The sequence below is a fragment of the Brassica rapa genome, chromosome A05, assembly GCF_000309985.2.
Source record: "Brassica rapa cultivar Chiifu-401-42 chromosome A05, CAAS_Brap_v3.01, whole genome shotgun sequence".
NCBI classification, from domain to species: Eukaryota; Viridiplantae; Streptophyta; class Magnoliopsida; order Brassicales; family Brassicaceae; genus Brassica; species Brassica rapa.
Genome location: NC_024799.2, coordinates 12,910,932 through 12,924,384, shown reverse-complemented (window position 1 = coordinate 12,924,384; position 13,453 = coordinate 12,910,932). Strand labels below are relative to the sequence as shown.

At 48.5% G+C, this 13,453-nt stretch overlaps 2 protein-coding genes and 1 pseudogene across 2 annotated transcripts; all 3 read left to right on the top strand.

The window, feature by feature from the left end:
• Nucleotides 1-228: 228 nt before the first annotated feature.
• On the top strand, nucleotides 229-2,909 carry LOC117134133 (aspartyl protease APCB1-like). Its single transcript, XM_033291919.1, has 9 exons — nucleotides 229-885; nucleotides 996-1,107; nucleotides 1,205-1,434; nucleotides 1,518-1,757; nucleotides 1,834-1,978; nucleotides 2,072-2,157; nucleotides 2,239-2,353; nucleotides 2,432-2,504; nucleotides 2,588-2,909. The coding sequence occupies exons 1-9, from the start codon at nucleotides 389-391 to the stop codon at nucleotides 2,707-2,709; spliced, it is 1,620 nt and encodes a 539-aa protein (XP_033147810.1). The 5' UTR covers nucleotides 229-388; the 3' UTR covers nucleotides 2,710-2,909.
• Nucleotides 2,910-4,974: 2,065 nt separating this feature from the next.
• Nucleotides 4,975-8,238, top strand: LOC117134353 (meiosis-specific protein ASY2-like). The gene is made up of 6 exons (XM_033292627.1): nucleotides 4,975-5,923; nucleotides 5,998-6,132; nucleotides 6,215-7,113; nucleotides 7,201-7,643; nucleotides 7,674-7,950; nucleotides 8,005-8,238. The coding sequence occupies exons 1-6, from the start codon at nucleotides 4,975-4,977 to the stop codon at nucleotides 8,236-8,238; spliced, it is 2,937 nt and encodes a 978-aa protein (XP_033148518.1).
• Nucleotides 8,239-12,661: 4,423 nt separating this feature from the next.
• LOC117134352 overlaps nucleotides 12,662-13,453 on the top strand; it is a 3,051-nt pseudogene continuing 2,259 nt past the window's right edge.

The following is a 13,453-nucleotide window of genomic DNA, read 5'->3' as shown; positions in this document are numbered from 1 at the left end:
TTAAATACTTATATTTTGTTTAAATGAATATATATTTATTAAAACGTTCTTAATTATATATAAAATGAGGGAGAGTATCGTCTGTTAAATCTGTAATTTATAAGATTAAAAAGAACTCAATTTTCTCCAAATCTTCAGAGTAAATTATACTAATATTTTTGACGTAATTGGTATCTTTCAAATATGGTTTAAGTGTTGACAAAAGAAAAAGAAGATCAAATAGGATTGAAGTAGCTTAATAATATTCAAATATTAGTAAAAAACAACAGACCTCTCTCCTTCCTCGCAACTTCGCATAGGCCTCTTGACTCTTGACCACATCCCTCCTAGTCCTACTCTGCCATTTCAATTCTCGATCGAAATCTCCCTAAAATCAATTTGTCGGAGAATGGAGCCACAACCTGACGACCAGCGAGCCCATGCCGTAGTCATAATCACTCTCCCACCTTCCGATGATCCTTCCCAAGGCAAAACTATCTCCGCCTTCACCCTCACTGACCACCCAAACCCGACTTTTCAACCCGGCCCCCCGGATCCCGGATTCTGGCTCTCGGATCTCTCCACGGGCTCGCCGAGGCTAGTGCTGAGCCTTATCGCTATTTCGCTCCTCGCGGTTGCTTTCTACGCCTCTGTTTTCCCCAACACCGTTCAGATGTTTAGGGTTTATGATGATGAGAGGGATCGTGACGATGAACCCAATCGCCGCGAAACGTCGTCGTTTGTCTTCCCCGTGTACCACAAACTGGGTGCCCGCGCGATTCCAGACCGGAAGTTAGCGGAAGTTGTGGATGTACTAAAAACTGGAATCCTTGTGAAAGTCAACGATGCTTCTTTTGACTCCTCCACTACGATTCTTCCCGTTGCTGGAGATGTCTATCCTAATGGGTAATAGAGCATTCATTGTATTGTATTGAAATGTAAAATGTTGTTTTGTTACTTACAGCCCAAGTAACTGAAAGCTTTTTTTTTTTTTTTTTTTTTTAATTTTATTGCAGGTTTTACTTCACACGGATTCTTGTTGGAAAACACTACTTCTATCTTGACATCGATACTGGAAGTGACTTGACTTGGGTCCAGTGTGACGCTCCTTGTAGGAGCTGCGCTAAGGTAAAGATCCTGTTTTCTTTTTTTTTTAAAGATTTTTAGGAGAATAGTATGTGTGAAAGTGCTGATGAACATTCTTGATTTGGTGGTGGGTATTTAGGGAGCAAATCAACTATATACACCAAGAAAAGGTATGTTAGTGAGATCCGCGGAGTCCTTATGTGTAGAAGTTCAAAAGAATCAAATGACACAACATTGTGAGGATTGTGAGCAATGTGACTACGAGATTGACTATGCTGATCTTAGCTCTTCCCTTGGAGTTCTCACCAAAGATGAGTTTCATATCAATCTCCACAACGGCTCTGTTGCCGACTTGGATATTGTTTTCGGGTAACCATTATTACTCCCTTTTTTTCTAAAAACTATTTGTGACTTTCTTACGGAAATATCATTTTTGTGACTGGAACTTTAAGGTGTGGATATGATCAGCAAGGGCTGCTGTTAAACACTCTGGTTAAAACAGACGGGATCCTCGGTCTAAGCAGAGCTCAAATTAGCTTGCCTTCTCAACTTGCAACCCGAGGTATCATCAGCAATGTGATTGGCCACTGCCTTCCCTCTGATCTAAACGGTGAAGGGTATATCATCATGGGAAGTGATTTGGTTCCCTCGCACGGAATCTCATGGGTTCCTATGCTTCACCATTCTCACTTGTAAGTATAATTCCCAAAAGTTTTCAATCATTCACATAGTCAAACAATCAATATTTGCATTTCTGGGATCTTTCAGGGAAGTTTATCAGATGCAAGTTTCGAAAGTTAGCTACGGGAATAGTATGCTTAGCTCAGACGGTAGAGTAGGCAAAGTCTTATTTGACACAGGAAGCTCTTATACATACTTCCCTAACAAGGCTTACTCTCACCTGGTCAAATCAGTAAGCTATCACATTATGAATACCAATAAATACTTTTTAGATTAAACTCTTCTTCTGGTCAATGATTTTGTTATTGTGTTCGTTGGTGAAAAGCTTAAAGAAGTTTCTGGGTTGGGACTAACACTTGACGAATCAGACAAAACACTGCCTATCTGTTGGCGAGCTGACTTCGTGATCAGGTAGTTTTCAGAACTTATTTTAACAAAAAAGTATCCAATTTCATATCTTTAAAGGTTAACTGTTGGTGTTTTGATATGCAGTTCCTTGTCGGATGTTAAACGGTTCTTTAGACCAATAACTCTGCAAATAGGGAGCAAATGGTGGATCATATCAAGAAAACTTGTGCTTCAGCCAGAGGATTACTTGATCATAAGCGTAAGCGTTTTAGTTAATGCTCTCACGATTATGATTTGGCTTTTGTTTATTTGAGTTTCGTACACACTTTTGATGCAGAACAAAGGAAACGTATGTCTTGGGATATTAGATGGAAGCAGTGTTCATGATGGATCCACCATTATTCTTGGAGGTAAAATCAAAAGACATAATTATATTAATCAGAATCTCGTAATAATCGAACATTGAAATATCTTTTGTTTTTGTTTTCTGTAGACGTGTCGATGCGTGGACACCTGATCGTGTACGACAATGTAAAGCGGAGAATCGGATGGATGAGATCAGACTGCGTTCGGCCTCGTGATTCTGATTTCAATGTACCTTTCTTTCAAGGTTGAGGAACATCCATAATTCTTATTACATCCCGACACCATGCGAGTGTTTGATATATAGTGTATGTAGTAGGTGTAATGTAACATAGGAAAGAAAAGATTACTCATGTTTTGATCTGTATCTAATTCAATTATGTACTATGGGCCTTTGGCTAAATTGATTTACAGTTTTTACTTTTTATAACGACCCTGCGAACTTAAATTAAGTCACCACTATTGTATAGCTTTTCTTCATGACGTGTCTTGCACTGTTAAGACTGATACCTATATACTCAACCTCAACGTCTTCTCCAGTGGCTCTAGTCTCGTATTACTGATCAAAGATACAACTACAACCAGAGTAGTCTCAAGAAGATATCGGATTATCCGATCAACTTCTCAATACGAATCCCCCATGAGAGAATCGCCTCAAGATCTCACACTAATCTCCAGTTCTAAATGCATAAACCATGAAAGAGAACGATAGATAATATTTAAAGCTTCAGCTTCTTTTAACAGCAAACCCTTCATTCCAATCAGAGTCTTTGCCTCTCTCAAACTCTACATCATTATCTCACTTCCTCCTTCGACCAGAGCATGACCAAGCGTATCCCCAAGATTGAGCTATAAAAATTGAGACCAAATGCTGAAGGTTTGCTGTCACGGCCAACAACCACGCAAAAGTCCTCAAGCCACGCATCACTGGAAATGGATTTTGCTGCAGAACAAGATTGACATCATGTCTATAAAATGCCAACAGCTTTTGCTATGACTTAGACTTCCATTTGTGCTTAACAGAGTATTTCACAACGACACCTATACGTTTCTGCATTACTCGGAAGTCCTGCTTTTGCAGTGACTTACCTCGTGTTGCATAACACTTTGTTACTGTTCAAGTTTATGATGTCTGTACTTGACGTGCTGGGATTTGATTTTTCTTTGCTTCCTCCACTGGTAGTGAATTTGTTGTAAACTGCATAGCAACCACGGCGGTAGTGTTGTGAATCTTGTGTGAGCCACTTCAATATCTGCTTCTCCAAAAAAACTCACCACAAATCTTAGCTTAAACTTGTTCTCAACATACAATGCGCCAAAATCCAAAATTCAAATTCTTTGTTGGGCTGAGAACTGATACCAGACTCTAGCTTCTTCTTCCATGAAGTTCTGCACAAGGTTCATTGATTGGTCGGAAAACGGTGATAAAGAAGATGTGGGTTTAACAAAGACGTTTTATTATGGTCGGAAGAGACAATCAGTCGGTTACAAGAGAGGTAAGAAAGTGCGACAGAGAAGAGGCCGGTAATTCGGAGAGCTACCGGAAAAGTACAAATAACGGCAAGATGAAGCAAAGGTGAAAACCCTAATCTAGCCGCCAAGTGTTAGTCAGATGATTTCGGATCCCTTTCTCGTTCCTCTTCCTTCTCCTTATATAGTCCTCTGATGTGTCGTTCTTGACCTAGCTTATGTCGTCTTCGCGGGCTTTCCTTATTGGGCCGAAAGGCCCGCATTCATTCGAGCGGTCGCCGAGCCGGATACCTCTTAGTCGACAACGACCGACTCAAGGTACTTTAGAGGCGAGCCGAGAGACTGACCTATTAAGCCGACTATCCGAGCCGTCGCTTCCCTTGGTCCGGGCCAGGCCTTCTATTCCTTGGGCCTTGTGGGATGGTTAGATCCATCTCCTACAGTAAGTCCCCCCGGTCCATCAGTGAGCGAGGAGTCGCCTAGCTTATGATGGATTCTAGAACTTGAAGGTTCAAAGGAATAGAAGTCCTGTCGGGAGGTTAAAGCGATGGGTCGCGGAAAAAGCTGTGGTGACGCCTTCTCTCGGAACTGTTGAATCGCAGGCTCCCAGATTTTAGTCGGCGTGTCTTGGTTAATTGCCGGTTTAACCAATTTTAGGATAACCGTCGATTAATTAAGACGAGAAGCCGGAAAGTCGCGGGAACCGTCGGGATCTTAGGGAGAGTTTCGAGGCCCATTTAGGCCCGTTTAGACTTAATGATGACGCTTCGATTTTCCCCCATCTCTTCTTTTCACGACACGTCGAGAAGCGGAATCGTCGCGAGGGTCCGCTGGGTTTTTAGGGGAGATTTCGAGGCCCATTTAGGCCCGAATAGGCCTAATGATGACACCTCGAATTTTCCCCTTCTCTTTTCCTTATAAATACGCGGTCCTTCTCTCATTTTTTCAAGTTTTTCTCCGCGATCAAAGGTACTTTCTCTCTCTTTCCTTTATCTCTCTAAGTGTTGTTAGATTCATTCGAAGCGTTCTTCACCGTTACGCTCCGCGATGTCGTCGGGTCAGAGGTTATCGAGGCAGCAGAAAGGGAAGGCAGTCGCAGCGGCGTCGAATACGGCAAGAAATCCTGACGGGGATCGTGTCGGAGATCCAGAAGCGATTCACCGTGGGGCGATGATGGATACAGCGAACCTATCCCGTTCTCAGAGGCTCCTGGTCGCGGATGCCGCGAGACTCGCGAGGGAAGGGAGTGAGAACGTCGTTGCGAGAGATGCGACGGAATGTGCGAGAGACGGGCAGAGCGGGGCGATGCCTGTTGAGTCGATCACCTTGAGGGCTCGACCTGTGGAGGGCGGTTCCTCGGAAAGTGTCGATTCTGAAGCCGAACTATTCCCGACTATTTTCTACCCTGACGGGATTTTCGAAGAGCTTCCTCAACTTCATACCGACTTATTACGTTCCGCCTTCTTAGCCGGTCAGGACTGGGAAGGCGTAGAGAAGACAAAGTTGACTTCGAGAAGCGTGAAGAGGGTTCTTCGGGCAGCTGGCGCAGTGGGCGTGACCTTCCTAGTGCCTACGGAGACGCAGAGGCCTTGGTCTCCTCCGATTGGGTACCAGACAGTGTATGAATCCTACTTTCAGGGAGACACTCGCTGCTGGTTCCCCATCCCGCGACTGATTACTGCATACGCCAGGCGCCGAGATCTCGCGATTAGTCAACTGCTGAATGGCTCGCTGCGACTAGCGGTTACTTTGTCGGTTTTGGCGGAGCAGATCGATATGCCGATGAGCGTCAGATCGTTCGAGGAGATGACTTCAATAACCGATATGAAGGATGGCACCTACTCGGTGAAGATGCGACTGAAATGCAATGTATGCGCCGGTCATCCGAATAAGACGCAGAACTGGCAACGTTCCTACTTCTTCCTCAAGTCCGACAGTTCGGCCTTCGAGAAACCTCCCCGAAATGATTATCGAGTTCTTTGGAACCGTTCTTGCGGTAGAATATTCTGTCGCGATCCGTAAGCAACTTTGTCGATTCTAATCATGTATATCTTTTTGCTTTGTGTGCAGTCGGCCATCCTACTTCTCCCGTTTATCCCGAAGATTTCTTGAGGAGCGTTCGTGCCGTCGCTCTGCTTCGAGTCTATCGCTGGTCCGAGATCACCGTCAAGAAGATCCACGAGCTCAAAGATCGAATCGCTCGAAGTATGTTTTCTCGCACCTTTAGATTAAGTCATTTTAGTCGTAAGATCTTTTGTCGCGTCTTGACTCTTCTGCATATTTACAGGAGAGTGGAGATCCGACCTTCCGACCGTTCTTCCTATTCGCGCTAAGCGACTAGACATCTTCCCGAGAGACATTCAGAAACAAATTTCCGAGGCGAAGAAGATGGGCACTCTTCCTGATCTGAGCGCAATGATAGCGGCCCAGCTGGGGCTGGTCAGCGGGGAAGGTCCTTCGACGGCGGTTCCTCGTGCTGGCGAGGTTCCCCCTTCCGAAGCCAGAGGCGCGGGGAAGGGCAGAAAAAGAAAGAGAGGTGACGGCTCGGGAGCTGAGAGGAGTACCGAGGAGGCGAGTGATGTCCCTCCTTCTGGTGAACCTCAGAAGAAGAAAAAGAAGAAGAGGACAAAGAAGAAGTCCGTTAGCGAGGAGTCGGGGAATCTCGAGGGACCGACCGAAACTGAGGGGGGAGACGTCGAGGAAGAAGGACTTCATCCCGAGGAGGAGGCTCTCGCAGCTGGGGCCCTTGGAGAAGAAGACGACGAGGAGGAGGCCGTCGACGGGCAGGAGCCCGAGGCTTCTCTCGGAGATGCGGGCTCAGATAACCTTGAAGAGGAATCTGAGGGGTCGCCGCTTCTGATAAGAAGGCGTGACGACGAGGCAGATGGCGAGGAGCAATTTCCTGCTCCGATATCCCCTTATGTAGAGGTTCCGGCCCGTCCCAGTATCGGGGCCGTCCAGACTGGTACCTCTTCTCGTGGTGATGCCATCTTGAGGAGGGTGCCCGGAGTTAGCTTTCCTGACAAAGTCGACTTCCACTACGAGGGGCCGGCTCCATTGGCGTACGTTCCAGAGAAATGCGGGGAGCTCCTTCGTCAGTTTAGGGGAAGGGCGAAACCTTTGCCCGCCGTGAAGGACCTTATCTTCGGGGGAGAGTACGAGGAAGCCGCGAGGGCCAAATTGCTGGTAAATAATTCAACTTCTTCTTATCTTTTTCTTGCTCCATTACCCTAGTGCTAATTCCTCGCGGTTTTCGTTGCCTCGCGTCTTTAGGGGGACAGCGCGATGAATGTCTTGATTGACAAGTACGACACTGCGCTGAAGGGAGCTTTGGGTGAACTAGAGCTGGCTAAGAAGGAGTTTGCTGAGAAGGAGGAGGTCCTTGCTCGCCAGCTAAGCGAGAAAAGGAGCAATCTCGAGAAGCTCAATGGTATGATGAGTCGCACCATAACTCGGAGAGACGAGCTGAAGGCTGAATTGGAGGCGTCCCGAGGTGTCGTCCGTGAGCTTGAACAGAAGAATGCTGATCTCGAGAGCGAGAAGGTCTCACTTACTGCGGCTCATGAAAGGGAGATGAAACGCCTTAGAGACTCCAGGATCCTAGAAGTCACTAAGGAAAGGGTAAGAGTCGAGACCGAGATGGCCGCGAAGGCTAACCGTCGTTTCGCGAGGATTCGTTCCCGAGAAGAGCGACGAGGCCTCTATGATGAAGCTCGGTAACTCCATAGCCAAGCTTTTGGAACCAGGAAATGTCTCGAAGCCTTGAGGAGGGCTGGGAGCGACATCTCGCAAGCTACCATTGAGATTTTCGCGGAGCAAGAGAGGAAATACGAGCAAGAGGCCGAGAAGCTCAAAGTGGGCGAGATTCCCGCGGGAGATCTCGCACTCTCTCCTCTCGTGCTGGACTCTCAGTTCGTGGATGCTCGAATCTTGGCGAGTCTCGACCCGTATGGGTCCAACGCTGGCTTGATCGATCCCGAGACCGCGCTGACTCTTCACACTCCGCTCACTCATTCGACGGAAGTGCATCATGCAGTCCCGACGCCCCTCGTTGAGGGTCCTTTGACTGCATTCTAGGGAGAGACGCCTAACCGAGGGAACCTTGCTGCTGAAGATAACGCCCCCCTGCTCGTACTTTCGGACACTTCGGCTGAAGGGTCCCGTCGAGGCAATGAAGAAGAGAATGTGGGGGTGTTTGAAGAGATCCCGAGATCAGATGAAATGCACGTCTCTCCGGCTGCTCGTGAGTCGAGTGTTAGGGCTTCGGAGCTTTCTGCCCTCAACGATCGTGAGAGCGACCGAGAGGATTAGGGTCTCTTGTATGTTGTTCTCTTTTGAGTCCCGGGGGACTTTTGTTGTTGTTTTTTCTTTTCTAGGATTCTGCCTTCTGGGCTTTCGTTCTTGTGCTCGTTATTTCGAACTGTTTGAATCACATAAGCCGTTTTATTTAACTTAGACTTGTCTTATCAAATGCATGATTTCTCGAGATTCGAAGTAACTCTATTTGTTCGGTGTAAATGCTGTTCGAGACGTCGAATCATTATAGCTTTAAGCTCGTTACGACTTTGTCTCGGTCGATCTCTTTGAGTCGTGACCGTTTGCCACTTTGAATTTTAGTCGTCAATTGAGAGTTTTCGACTTTGACGGTTCCAAGTCGATCCTAATGTAATTTTCAAGCGTTTGGTTGGCCAGACCTTACTTAGTTAATTATAGGATGAGTTGGAGTCATTGTCTCGGCCATGTTGGTTTAGGTCGCAACGCGGTCGATTCCCGTGAATATGTGTCTGATCAGGACGTATTCAACGTGGGATGCGAGTGCCGATACATTTGTTCGAGGAGCCGGGGCGTGCTCGTGTAGGCATCGCTTAAGTGATCGTCTGCTTCGGAGATCGATTCCTCGGGGAGGGTTTATTTTATTTTTTTTTCGGCTGGACTCTTTTTCTTTGGGCTGCCTACGTATCCCTTTGCGGGAATCAAGCCATTCGTAGTTCTTAGATTGCGAGTAAAAGTGGCCTTTGGGGCGCATTTGCTCGTTTTTTTTTTTTTTTTTTTTTTTTTTTTTTGTGTGGCGCATTTACTCGATCAATAGATTGCGAGTAAAAGTGGCCTTTGTAGCGCATTTACTCGGGTTGGTGTTTTCCTTGACTAAGGATGGAAGAGGCGGAGATGTTTGGAGTTCCAGGCTCTCGGTACTGCTTCACCTGTTGAAGTCTCGAGGCGGTATACTCCTGGCTTGATGACTTCGACTATCTTGTATGGTCCTTCCCAGTTGGCTCCGAGCTTGCCGGCTTTCCACTCCTTAGTGTTTTCGAAAACCTTTCTTAAGACAAGGTTGCCCATTTCGAGAGGACGCGACTTGACCTTTTTGTTGTAATAGCTCTCGATTTGATGCTGGTAATTCTGGATACGGAGTAACGCTTGGTCGCGCTTTTCCTCGATGTCGTCGAGTGCGTCGAGGAGCATGTCGCGGTTGAGTTCAGCGTTCTGTGGCATTCGCGATCGGCGCAGACTCGTCACGTTCACTTCTGCAGGAGCCATTGCCTCGACGTTGTAGGCCATTGAGAAGGGTGTAGTCTTCGTCGCTCCGCGAGGAGTGGTTCTGTGAGACCACAGGACACCATCTAGTTCGTCTGCCCTGCCGCAACCTTTCTTTAAATCGAGTCGTTTCTTCAGACAGTCTATGATGGTCTTGTTCGTCGATTCGGCTTGACCATTACTTTGCGGGTTTCTCGGTGTCGACATGTTGAGTCGAATGCGCCATCTGTCGCAGAAGCCCTTGAAATGATGCGAGATGAATTGCGAACCGTTGTCCGTGATTATCTTGTATGGGAGCCCGTGTCGGCAGATTATGTTCTTCCAGACGAAGTTTTGTACCTCCTTGTCGGTTATGCTGGCGTAGGCTTCGGCTTCAACCCATTTGGTGAAGTAATCGGTGAGGACCAGGATGAACTTCTTTTGTCGGGATGCCGGCATCGGACCAATGATGTCCATTCCCCATCTCATAAATGGGTATGGAGCAGTCAAGGTGTGGAGAAACTCCGTTGGGCTGTGTATGGTTTTGGCGTGACGCTGGCATTTATCGCATTTGCGCGCGTATGTCTCGCAGTCGGCGTTCATGGTTGGCCAGTAGAATCCGAGGTTTTTAACTTTTAGTGCGAGAGCTCGCCCGCCCGAGTGGTTGCCTGCTGCTCCTTCGTGTGTTTCGGGCATGACGAGTCTCGTTTCTTCGCCGGCGATACACTTGAGTAGTACCTTTGTTGCAGTCCATCGGTGTAGTTCCCCGTCCATGACGACGTAGTGTGCGCTGCGTCGTTTCAGTCGCCGGGCGTCCCATTTTTCGACGGGCAGTAAACCTTCCGCGAGATAATCGATGAGTTCCATACGCCAATCTGTTGGGTGATCATCTGGCGAGGGAGATTCCACTTCGTCAATGTCCATCGCGTCGTTGATCGCTGCTATAATGCGGCCTGTTCTGCCTTCGTGTCAATGCTTGGTTTCTCGATTTTGTGGATCGGGATTGTCCTTTTGACCTGGTCGTGTAGCTTGCTTCCCAGAGCGGCGAGGGCGTCAGCACAAACATTTTCTCCGCGAGGAACCTTCGTGAGTTCGAAGAACTCGAAGTCTCGCGTAAGGTCCTGGACGAGTTTGAGGTAGGCGTCCATCCTTTCGTTGCGGACGTCGTAATCACCGAGGTATTGGCTTACGACGAGTTGAGAGTCGCAGTAAGCACTGATTCGTTTGGCTTTCACCGCCTTGGCGAGACGGAGCCCCGCGATGAGGGATTCGTACTCAGCTTCGTTGTTTGATGCCGCGAAACCGAAACTGAATGACTGCCGAATGAGTTCTCCTGTTGGTGATTGCAATTGCACTCCTGCTCCTGATCCTTTACTCGTGGATGAACCGTCGACGTGGAGGATCCAGTTTACACTTGGTAGGATGAGGTCTTGCTCCAGCTCTGGCGTCAACTCGATCATTTGCTCCGAGCTCCGTTGAAGCCAGTGAGCGTGCGAGAGGAAGGCTTCATGTCTCTCAAATCGACTCCCATTTTGTCGAGTGTGTCGCGAAAGATGAGATCGACTGAGCTGCCGGTGTCGATAAGGACTTTTGCGACTAAGCATTCTCCGATGTCGAGGTCGACGAGAAGAGGATCGTTGTGTGGCGTATGGACGCCCTTGGTATCTAGTGCCGAAAAAGTGATCTGGTGATCATTTTCGACTGGAGGCGGCCACTTCTTGGAGGTGGTGGCTTGTCGTTTGTAGTCTTTGACAGCTCGAACTGAGTCGCCGCAAGGAGGTGATCCTCCCATGATTACGCTAATGTGCTGATTGCGGGTAGCTCGCATTGATTCGAGTTGCTTCCTTAAATCATCGGTTGTGTTCTCGAATTGAAGAGTTTCTGCGGGCTTTTTCTTTTTTGATTCGAGACGTCGTCGCAGATCGGACCCTTTTGAACGGTTGAGTTGGATTCGCAGGTCAGCGGCCTTTGAATTGAGCTGGTCGCGAAGGTCGCCGTTTTGACCTATTCTCCTGGCGCTGGATTTTGAGATGGTCGCGCGGAGGTCGGCGCTTCCTACGTGTTCGTTCGTAGCGCTCTTTCGCTTCAATAGGGTGCGCAGATCTTTGTCTGTTGTCGGGGAAGTGAGAGATTGCTCGACTTTGCTGCTCAGTTTGTCGCGTAAATCTGGTTGCATTGTCGAGGAGTCGTCGTTAGAGGAGTCACAAGGGCGGGAGAGTATGACTTACACTCGTCGCCGGCGACGCGGATGTTCGTTTCTGATGAATCGTTGGCAGGGCCGACGTTGTTGACAGGAGTGCGCTCAGGGCTCGCTCTTTCCTCGCTAGGGGCCGTGTTCTGCTGAGACTTCTGTGCCTTCTTCTCCTTCTTCCTTGTCTTACTCCAACTTTTGGTGTTTTTCGGTGTCGTTGGAGAGGTGGGCATTTGAATTGTCCCGTTAGTGATCCCGTCGAAAAATTGCCCGATGAGGACTTTGCACTCTTCGTATCATGGGAATCCCTTTTGTGGTAGAGGCACCATTTCTTTGGCTCCTCGGAGTTTGAACTCGCTGGTTCGGACGACTTTGATTGCTTCGAGGCGGAGTCTCGATCCCAGTGGTTCCAGGCTTTCTCTCGCGTGACGGCTGCTGTTTTTGGCGATTCCTCGTCGTCGACCGAGCTAACGTAGCCTCGCTTCTGAGTGGTGTTCCCACCGGATGAGTGCTGGCGGGGCTCAGGGCGGGTGTCGTTTGTTCGGGGCGGTCGCTGTTTCGCTGCTGCTTCTTTTGCAAACTTTGCCTTGTGTCTTCTTCCATGCGGATGAAGTTGTTCGAGCGAGGGATGGCGTCAGACACAGATTTCGTCGGGTATCGGTAAATCCTGACGGAACGTGGAGTCAACGTGCAAAGTGTTCATCAGAGACTCGACAGCGATAGGATCAGGAATATCAACTTTCGAGACGATAGCCTTGAACTTCTCCATGAAGTCGCGGAGGCTTTGGCCGCTGGTATGAGTGAGGTTCCACAGTCGGACACGGTCGTTTCTTGGTTGGTGAACATGATATAATTCTTCAGGAAGGCCGTCGAGAGGTCGTGGAAACAATCGACGGAGTTTTCTCTGAGGCCTGTGAACCAAGTAAGGGCCGGTCCCTCTAGGGTTTCGACAAAGAGTTGGCAAAAGCCGGCGTCTTTGTCTTCGTCGGTCAGATTTGCACGTCGCATCGCTATGTTGAAGGACGTGACATGAGTAGACGGGTCGGAGAGACCCTTGAAGGTTGGAAGACGAAGTTTCTCCATCTTCTGGAGCCGTACGCCGGTGACCCTTGCGTGAAGGGTGTGCGAAGAGATTCCGCGAGTACGTGCTCGATTTGGGGCGCCGAGGTCGTCACCTGGTGGATCTTTGAGTTGATGTCGAGGACCGACTGTTTCAACGCGGCTAGCTCGCTTGCGGTGTCTGCGTTGATGTCGTTACCGGCTCTCTGGTTGTGTTACCGGGCGCTCTGGTTGTTGTTATCCCGCGCAGGTGCTACGTTGGTGGTTCGTTCAGTGGCGAACAGGTGTCGACGGTACTGCGCCGTTGAAGCTTCGGCGTTTGCAGCGATAGGGCGAGTATTTTTGCTATCGCTGTGATTGGTCGACCGCCGCCTTCTGCGCCGCTTCTTGCAGGGCGAGGCGTGCCAAGATGGTTTCCATGGACGCAGGAGGGGGTAGCGGAGTTACTGGTGTAGGCGTAGGTGTTACCTCGGGAGCCGGCATCACCTCGAGAGCTTCGCGCTCCTCGCCTGACGAAGAACTGTCGTTGCTGACAACCATAGTACTAACGTTACTTTGCTAAAAAGGCCCACGGTGGGCGCCAACTGTTTGATCGGAAAACAGTGATAAAGAAGATGTGGGTTTACACAAGACGTTTTATTATGGTCGGAAGAGACAAATCAGTCGGTTACAAGAGGTAAGAAAGTGCGACAGAGAAGAGGCGGTAACTCGGAGAGCTCCGGAAAAGTACAAATAACGGAAGATGAAGCAAATGTGAAAACC

Bases quoted from the DNA above. Each gene is read 5' to 3' on its own strand.
- LOC117134133 (XM_033291919.1), top strand. From the start codon at position 389: ATGGAGCCACAACCTGACGACCAGCGAGCCCATGCCGTAGTCATAATC. The intron at 886-995 runs GTAATAGAGCAT...ATTTTATTGCAG, and splicing joins GGAGATGTCTATCCTAATGG to GTTTTACTTCACACGGATTC. The intron at 1,758-1,833 runs GTAAGTATAATT...GGGATCTTTCAG, and splicing joins ATGCTTCACCATTCTCACTT to GGAAGTTTATCAGATGCAAG.
- LOC117134353 (XM_033292627.1), top strand. From the start codon at position 4,975: ATGTCGTCGGGTCAGAGGTTATCGAGGCAGCAGAAAGGGAAGGCAGTC. The intron at 6,133-6,214 runs GTATGTTTTCTC...GCATATTTACAG, and splicing joins CAAAGATCGAATCGCTCGAA to GAGAGTGGAGATCCGACCTT. The intron at 7,644-7,673 runs GTAACTCCATAG...TTTTGGAACCAG, and splicing joins GGCCTCTATGATGAAGCTCG to GAAATGTCTCGAAGCCTTGA.